Below are 9,586 nucleotides of genomic sequence, written 5' to 3' on the forward strand. Positions count from 1 at the left end.
GCGTTTTTGGACGGTTTTGAATGAAAAACACGTTTTCTTTGACTTCCAAATGACCTAGGACTTGTTTTAGGCTATAAAAAGGCTTGGATCTTCAACATTTTCCTTCATTCTTCTTCACCTCCTTTCTTACATTTTCTTCAAAAAATTTAAGTTTTTCAGGTAGCTTTTAGGAGTGTTTGTGGTGTCATGGTCATTTTTGACCGCTCATACGACCCCTGCAATTGCATTGCAGCTTATGCGGGGGTCGTATAACGGTCAACAGAGACCCTTGACATCAAAGAAAGACACATATATTCATAGCGTATATGTCCGGATTTTATTTTTCAGAAACAATAACAATCTCGTTCGGAAAACGAAATCCGAACCAAGGGTATTTTTGGAATTTTTGCAGGGCGCGCGAGAAGGCAGTAGGGTGGAAAAAGTAATAGTTTTTTATTAATTCCTTCTTTGTCTATATTTATTGGTCCACACTATGCTTTTTGGATACAAAATTACACATTAGGACAGAATTATGAAATTCTCTCCTCCCCCTCCTCTTGCACCCTTTGGTCTCCCAAAAATACTTCGTTCGGATTTTAAAGTATGAAGTGTACTTATGCACAATTCAACCGTAGCTAAATATTTTACGGGTTTTGCTAACAAGTATTTTAAGGAAATTTGTTAAGGATTCAAAAATGGAAACAATTAATATTTTTCATGTAAAAGATATTTTCAAAATATAATCCATGTTTATAAATTGAAAATGGTTTCCATAAAGAAAGATAAAAATGTTTTAACACAAAGTACAAATATAATTTAATAAGAATAGTTACAAAAAATAAATTATCCATGTTTATTTAAGTAGGCAGGTCCGATAGGTTTAAAAGATTTTCTTTGTGGCTTAAAGTCTTACATTTGTAAGGATATGTTGTATTGATTATGTGATCAACTTTGGTAGAAGGTGTGTAAATTTTCCCTATTATGATGTTGGGTTCAAATTACTTTTGTTGTAAGGGTGTACTCCTTGCGAGTTATACTCCATTCCGTAAAATCTTTTGCTGATAAAAAAATTGCTAGAATTCAAGTGTGAGTAATTAAGTTCTATATTGATTAGAAATAGAGGAAATCTTAGATATATAAGAGAGGAGAATCATATATCTAATGTCTCAAGGTTTTGGATGAAAATATAGTGTCAAAGTCTCTTGGTGGTCATGAACTTTAGCCCATTGCTGCTCTCAACGCTTTTTGAACGCTCCATTGTTGCTCTACAGCAATTTAACACTCCATTTTTCTTATATATTTATGTTCCTATCACATTATTAAACTATGACATCATCGTTTGTTCTCTTTCTTTATCATAGTTTAAAGGTGTATACACCTACATGAAGAAGTGTACAAAGACATTTACAAAAAAATCAATAAATTAACTATTACTCAGATATCTCATATTCAATGTCTCTTTCTAATATTTTATATGAACATGATAGGAACCATCAAGTTTGGTTGAATATGTACCCCTCACCCAAACATTCAATCTCTTATCATATTTTTATATTAATTGATGTTAAAAGTAAATTCAAAAGTTAAACAAATTTTACTTAAAAGATATTGATACTCAACCAAACTTCAAGGTATCTACAAATTTATCGATTGTTTTTTATTGATAAGCACTTTCATATCCTAGGATATACTATACTAATACTAATATCAAACATTTAAGAAAAAAACTAACTTATGCTTTATGAGTGTTTTTTAAAAATTGTATATTCATATTTTGAAAGTTTAAATTTTTTTTTCTTTCCAATTCAAACTTTCACTCTTATAATTTTTATTTTAGGTTTCTTAATTTATGAGTTAAAGTTTCGTAAAAAAAGAAAAACCTTGTGACTTAAAGCACAAGTTAACGTCACGAAATTTAATCATTTGATGCCACATATTATCTTAGAAAGTATTTTTTTGTTTTTTAAGGGATCATATCATCATATCCTATAAAGTTGTTGATAGCGTTATTGAATTTTTCTCCGTAGGACCCTCATGGTGCACCCTCGTGCACGCATGTTTCAAATAAATCCGCAAACAAACTACACTCTTCATTTGCTGACTTCACCACTTCCACTTTTCCTCCACTCATGAATTCTAAGATAATTGCTTCTGCAACTTTTCTGGCACTCTTCGCCATTATCTTCACCTCATTCAATCCACAAAATTTCTTTTCAGCAGTTCCCATTCCTGGATCGAAGAACAATCTCCATGCTGCTAAGTTACTAAACGTCACCGGAGCCGTTGGGCCGGAGAGTCTTGTTTTTGATAGCAATGGTGATGGGCCGTACACCGGCGTGGCAGATGGTCGGATTTTGAAATGGGAAGGAGAGGAACGTGGTTGGACTCAATTTGCTGTCACCAGCTCCAATAGGTAATAGTAATATCTTTTTGGGTTATTCCAGGTTTTAAAATTATTTGTTTACTCATTGGTTTTTTATTTTTTGTTCTAAAGAATTTAAGGTGAAACTCGTGTATAGACTAAAATATTTAGAAGTCAAGAGTTGCAGATTTGAACATACTTCTCGGCGTATCAAATGTCTCTATGGTTCTTTTTTTTTTGACAAAAAATGTCTCTATGGCTCTTTATTTAGTTTATGTTTGGTTTTGCCGTGAGTGACACATTGCTTTTGAATGAATTTGTGCAAGTAAAACCAATTTTAATTTAACACTTTAAAACATGTCAAAATCCTCTATATTTAATGGAAGCTACCATTTAGAGAGTGATAAATTCATCAAATATAATAATATAATGATAGTGTCCAATAAACAAAGAGAATCTTAACTATACTGAGTGAGCTCCACTACTATTAATTATTTTTTTATATTTTTTCAAATTTTTGTGTTTTTATCTCCAGATAGACGAAATGGAGATACACCATAAAAAAAATGGAAATAATTTAAATGGAGAGAATCTTTACTTAATTGTTGGTAGGGTAGGTTAGTTTCTTTCAATGCGAGTGGTACCACCATTTAATTGGATAATGATTTTAGTAAAGTTAGCTAGGTTGAGTAATTGAAATTGAACTCTCTTTACCTTTATCACCTACAAAAGTATTAATGGGGCTAAAACTTGAGATCTCTAGACTCTAAATTCAAGACCTGTCTTTTCATCATTAGATCAAACCTTTGAAGTTACCTTACTCTTTTTATACCATAGGGATTTCTTGAGTTTTATGAGTTCGAACTTGTACTTGCATAATATGTTATCAATTATGTACTTGCATATTACACCATGTTTTAATAAATGTAAACTTAGTTTTACTCTAAACAACATGGTATGATACGGTTGGTAGATAATTAAGTCTCTTAAGCATCTGCCAAGAGGAATGTCCTAGGATACAAAAGAGCATCTTTTGGGAAATGACAACCCCTTAAATACTTCGACGAGTTAGACTCTAACCGTAGATCATGGATACACACGTTCATGCTTAATTTTACCTTTTTTTACTTCACATGCCGTATTTTAATACACTAAAGAATTAGGACCAATGTTGAGAGCTAATTATTCCCTTGAAGAAACATAATTTACAGCATTAATTGTTATTGAGTGATTAACCAACAAATATGCAGTTTATGGATTAGCAACTAAGTGAGATTTTTCAACTAGTTTGAACACGAGGGGCATTGAGATGGAGGAGAATTGTATTTTACTTACAAAGCATTATTAACATTTCAAACCTTCTGATTCTAAATTGTGAAAACTAGAGACTTGCTCTAACAAACTGATCATTATGCATGTTACATATGCTTTGACTGAAATTCTGCCTGGTAGGTTTTGCATGATGTGCAGAAAGGCCGGTTAACTGATTATTTTGTTTGAATGGCATGACATTGCTCTAACTCATAGCTACATTAGGATTTTCTTACGAGTTTGATAAATTCCGTTGTATGATTTGCAAGGTCGGACTGTGTGCGTCCATTTGCACCAGAGTTGGAGCATATTTGTGGGAGGCCACTAGGACTAAAGTTTGATAAGAAAAATGGAGATCTGTACATTGCTGATGCCTACCTTGGCCTCAACGTCGTAGGACCTGCAGGGGGTTTGGCCACTCAGGTAGCAACAGAAGCTGAGGGCCAGCCCTTTCACTTCACCAATGACTTGGATATCATTGAAGATGAACATGTGATTTACTTTACTGATTCAAGCTCAGTTTACCAGAGAAGGTAACTTCGCCACTAAACATCACCTCCGTTTCTATAATCAACTCTGTCTGCATTTTTTAAAACAACATTGTTATTGAGTATGAACGTTTTTATAATGCTTTCAATTTTAATCCTAACTAGTGAGATCAATTCTCTATCAACGATTCTTGAAACAACACATTCACTCCCTCTAGTTTTTAAGTTAAACACTTGTCTCTCCTATTGATTTCTGTTATGATTATCCTGATTTAGCCGTTTTGGAATGGTAAACTATGTTGTAAGAGGGAAATTTCTCACAAAGTATGAACCACTTGTTCAAGTCAAATCAAAACTAAATGCTTGATGGTTGAAGAAAATAATATCAAGGATAAATGTGCAATTCTCTTAGGTCTATGTATATATCTCTTGCTGTTCAAATGTCCAGCATGATAATATTTGTCTATGAAACTAATAAATAAAAATATAACTGAAAACTTCTCTTTGTAGAGAAATTTTGATCTATATGTTGGTCACTTTTGTCTGCAGGCAACATATGCTTGTAACTCTTAGTGGAGACAAGACTGGACGGTTAATGAAATACGATAAGTCGACAAAAGAAGTAAAGGTCTTATTAAGTGGCCTTTTTTTCCCCAATGGTGTTGCTTTAAGCAAAGATGGTTCATTTCTTCTGGTAGCTGAAACCTCGATTTGCAGGATTCTGAGGCTTTGGCTTCATGGACCTAGTGTTGGCCAAGTCGATACTTTTGCTGCTCTTCCAGGTTTTCCCGACAATATAAGGAGAAATTCAGAAGGGCAGTTTTGGGTTGCTTTGCATTCCAAAAAAACTCCTTTTACGAAGTGGATGTCTTCTAATCTCTGGGCTCGTAAAGCATTGTTAAAGCTTAGAAACTTCAAGAGGTTGCAAGCGTTGTTGGCGACGAAGCCTCATGCTGCAGCTATAAAGCTTAGTGATGAAGGGGAAATATTAGAAAGCCTAGAAGATTGTGAAGGGAAGACCTTGAAGTTCATCAGTGAAATTGAAGAGAAAGATGGAAAACTTTGGATGGCATCAGTGTTAATGCCTTATATTGGTGTTTATAATTTATGAGAATGCAATATATTATATTAGTGTTGCTAGCAATCATTCTGACTTATCTTTAGACTTATTTGGATTAACTTTCAACTTAGGAGAGTTAATTAAGTTTCTAGTTCTTGTCTTACGAAAAATTGGTAATAAAGATTATTGATGTTTATGGAGGAGATTCATTTCATCATTTCCTTCTTTGTGTATATTTTATTGGGCGAGCCACAATATGCTTATTGGACAGAATTTCATTCGGTCTATTTAGTCAAATTGGGTGTGCATCATGTGCCTTCGCATATGTGATGATTTGTGAAAAAGCTTTGAAGAAGTTTTCTTCTCACACCTCACACTAGAAGATTGGATAGCATGAAGCCCACAATTTAGTGAAATTTTCCATAAATAATCGGATAGGATATAGATTGAGGCAAGAAAATTGCTCTTCTCCCATCAAAAATCGCTCACTCTCAACCAAACTTCCCAAAATACCCCGCATGACTTAAGTCACGCAGGTGTTATACTCAGTGTGACTTAAGTCACACTGAAAAAAAGCTGAAAAATCCCAACGTGAGTTAACTCACGTTGGTTAACAACACAAATTGAATTCTTCCTCCTCCATTGTCGTGAAAGAAAATTCATGAATCCCTTCTTGTGTGGGTGAACAAGCTTTTGATCTCCATGTACCTGTTTAACAACTTCATCCTCATCTTCCAAATCAGGAATCCCTTCTTCCTCCCTCACATCCTTTGAATCCCGGCTAGGTGTAGCCGTCGGTGTGTATTGCGTCATCTGTCGATAGTATTTGTCGTCGTTTTTTAAGATGTGGCTGTGAATCATTGTAGTAGTCGTGTTTGTGAGGAGGTGAATCGAAATCATCATCATCGTGTTCATCGTCATCGTGAAAATGGAGTTCATCATCTGAATCAGAGTGGAAATCAAGATGACCGGAATCAGAGTGAGGTGGAGAGGCGGAAGAAAATTCATGTTATGAAAGAAGAGTAGAGAGGGGGAAGAGTTCACACAACAATGGATGATAACCATGTAGACAGACATTTTATAACATAAAAGATTAAATAAAAAAAAAAGATAAAAAACAAAAATATTATATAAAATTAAGTTAAAGAACGAATTGTATTATTTTGTGGAAAATATAGTTCTGACTTATTTAGTACATATAAACTATACTTTGTACAAGATTTTGTTACCTACTAACCAATTGATTGGTACTAGAAAATAAGAGTGACCTTGTACCAAAAAAAGAAAATAAGAGTGACCTTTCAAACTAATTAGAGAAAGACATTTAAGAAGTGGTAAAGGATAATGTGTGAACTTTTCTTTGCTAAAAGATAATGTGTGAACTTAACAACTACTTAACAAAAATATTGGTAAGTCAATCATGAATTCTGCATTCCATAATTTGTTTCTTGTGCGTATATTTTAGGCAAACAGCGTCTCGTCTCTTTCCCTCTCTCTCTCTCTTGCAAAGGAATGGGGTCTCTATTTCTAAAAAACCGATGCAAAAAAATTTCTTTTGATATTAGGATGTACTCAACTTAAAATACTTTTTTTATTTAAACAATGCTGCTCATACATTTCCTCCTTCTTTGTCATAAATTTTTTTTTTCATCCTAGAATTTTGATGTTTACTAATTTCTTTTTGGAAAATGTTAACTTGTGCCCTCAGGGCACAAGATAAGGATCTTAAAATAGAATATAAAAATAAATATTGCATTGAAAATATAAGTTTTGAAGTTTTTAAGGTTATGAATGCACAATTTCCAAGATTAAGTTTCTACATTTAGTTTCTTATCTTGTGCCCTTAGGGCACAAGTTAACAAGACCCTTTCTTTTTACTTAAGAAAAAGAAAAGAAAGTCAACAACGAAAGAGAAATCAAACTACGTACTCAAAAAAGGACATGCCTAATGCATCAGCTAACAAAGTTGATGGGTACTAGTATCTTGTAGAGAAAAAAAAATATAAATTTAAGTTCACTTTAAAATAGTTAAATATAGCAAATGTTGTGTCATTAAATGGTTGAATATTTGATATTGTATCCAACAAAACTCTACAATACAAGAATGTTCGTACAAGAAGGGATGGATAGTTCAATTGATCGAACAAAACGATTAAAGAATTTTACGTGTTGAAGGTCTAAGATTAACATAACAATTAAGGTACTTACATTTTTCATTAATTTTTTTTTATTATTTATTAATTTTATACAAAATCCATTTTATCCTCAAACACTACACTATTTCTGTTTAAATTTCATAGATTCTTATGCTTAATTATATGATCTCTACTACGACAAAACATTGATTAAGATGATGATTTTGTTTCAAAAAAAATTGATTAAAATGATAAACTTATGAATTTTGATTTTTCACAAATATTGCTATTAGCCATGTCAATGGTATTGTATTATTGGAAAAACATAATGGATTCTACGAAATAATAATAAAAATTCGTCAATAAATAGTTGAAAAAAATTAGATGATAATTTGTAGAACAATTTTGTCAAAAATAAAAACAAAAATTAGTGAACAATTAATAATGAGAGAAATGTAAATACAATTATGTAGTGAAAATTTACATAATTAAATAACCAATCAATGCTAATATGACTTTGAATCTTTGAAATTTCCTCTAGCATAGGTGACCCATTTAGACCTCTCCAAATCCTTTTGCTATGATTCTAAATCTTTGTCCTACCTTTATTTACAGATAGATGTTGGCATGAAAACGGTGGATACCCCTCGTGTCGGAGATCGTGTGATTAAGATTCAATAATTCAAATTCTAAATCAATATTTTAAATTATAAAATAATAAATTAAATATATCTTTTTTCTGAACTGTCTAAAGAAGATCAAATGGTCAATATTGTCTTGACTTTGTCAATGTGTGTTTAAACTAATTGCAGAGAATTCAAATTAGTAGACGCCACTAACATATCTTTTATCTTCACTTTTATCAATAACAATAATAGAAGTTGTAAAATTTTATCCGATTATTTCAAAAGTTTAGTTATATGATTGGTTATGAATGATAAAATGATTTTAAAAAAAAAATAAGCAAATGGTAAAATTGAAAGAAATTTTTTACACAAAAAACCTAGTATTTTTATATAAAATTGTAGAAACCTTGTATTTTTATATAAAATTGTAGATATTTGATAATTATATTATTTAATTAAATAAAAAAGGATTAAGTTGTAAATAAAACAGTGTATGTAAAATTGAAAAGGAAACAATCACACAAGAAGTTTTTGATTCCCTTATGACAACTAGGGTTTTTGGCACTTTGATGACTCCACAATGTATTATATTAAAATTAAGATTAAGATAAAATTGAAATTAATATTAAGATTCAATATTTTAAATAGACTATGGAAGTACTCTTTGTTCGGATACTTCTCCACATAGGTGCTTTAAGTTACAACTTAAAATTCTCTGTCCCTCCCCTAACGTATATTTTGTGAGGATCGAGCTGCAGTGGTCCATAAACTTTCTAGTAACTAATATATAATAATGTAAAAAATAATTATATTTTTTTAGATAATAATTAGTTATACATTCATTTGATTTAAGTTTAACCATATGTGGTGCATTTGATATGCTAAAAGATAAGTATTGAACATAACTACACAAGAGATAAAAACATATCATAAGATTGAAAAGATTAAAATAAACCTTTAAGCTATTGAACAACTTTTTGTTTTGTATGATGTTTGGTGGACAAAACGTAATTTTGGTATTTTAGGCATCTTAAATTTGAAACAAAAAATTGTATGTGGTTTTGTGAGGGACAAGAATTTTAATTTGTCCGATCTCTTGCCCCTCAATTTGTTTAGTCCCATAAACGCTTCTAAATTCAAATATAAGTACAACTAAAGTTGTCTTGTTCAATCCCTTTTTTTTTTTTTAACATATCAAACACTTCCCTAATAAACTTTTGTTTTTATGTCATAAATATTAATAAAATGTGAAAAGCTACAAGTTATAAGCTCAAGAGCTAGTTAAAATAGCATATAAAAAAAGCTATAAACTAGTGAAAGAAACTTGTTACCAAACACATTTAATTTTTTTTAAACAAAATTATAAGTTAGTCAGCCTAGTCTAATAAACTATAAGCTAGCTTATTATATTGACTTTTACCAAACATAGTCTTAATTCCAAAGTACCCATTTTGTTTTACATTACTATATTTCTCTATAGAGTGGTACTAGTAGTATGGAATGTATCCTTAAAATTAAATAACAATCAATGATTTGCCCTGGAAGTTTTTTATTTTATTGACCAAATTAATACTTTACCCTGGAAGTTGAGTATTCTATTTTCTACCAACATTATAATACTTAAC

The 9,586-nt window shown here is 31.3% G+C and overlaps 1 protein-coding gene across 1 annotated transcript; it reads left to right on the top strand.

Moving 5' to 3' along the window:
• Positions 1-1,969: 1,969 nt before the first annotated feature.
• LOC146909693 (protein STRICTOSIDINE SYNTHASE-LIKE 10-like) lies at positions 1,970-5,404 on the top strand. Its single transcript, XM_085725741.1, has 3 exons — positions 1,970-2,392; positions 3,922-4,185; positions 4,690-5,404. Exons 1-3 carry the CDS (start codon positions 2,109-2,111, stop codon positions 5,249-5,251), a joined length of 1,110 nt encoding a protein of 369 aa, XP_085581867.1. The 5' UTR covers positions 1,970-2,108; the 3' UTR covers positions 5,252-5,404.
• The last annotated feature ends 4,182 nt before the right edge of the window (positions 5,405-9,586 follow it).

The sequence above is a fragment of the Medicago sativa genome, chromosome 7 (assembly GCF_051527215.1).
Source record: "Medicago sativa cultivar Bolivia chromosome 7, Bolivia_mono, whole genome shotgun sequence".
Classification (NCBI taxonomy): Eukaryota; Viridiplantae; Streptophyta; class Magnoliopsida; order Fabales; family Fabaceae; genus Medicago; species Medicago sativa.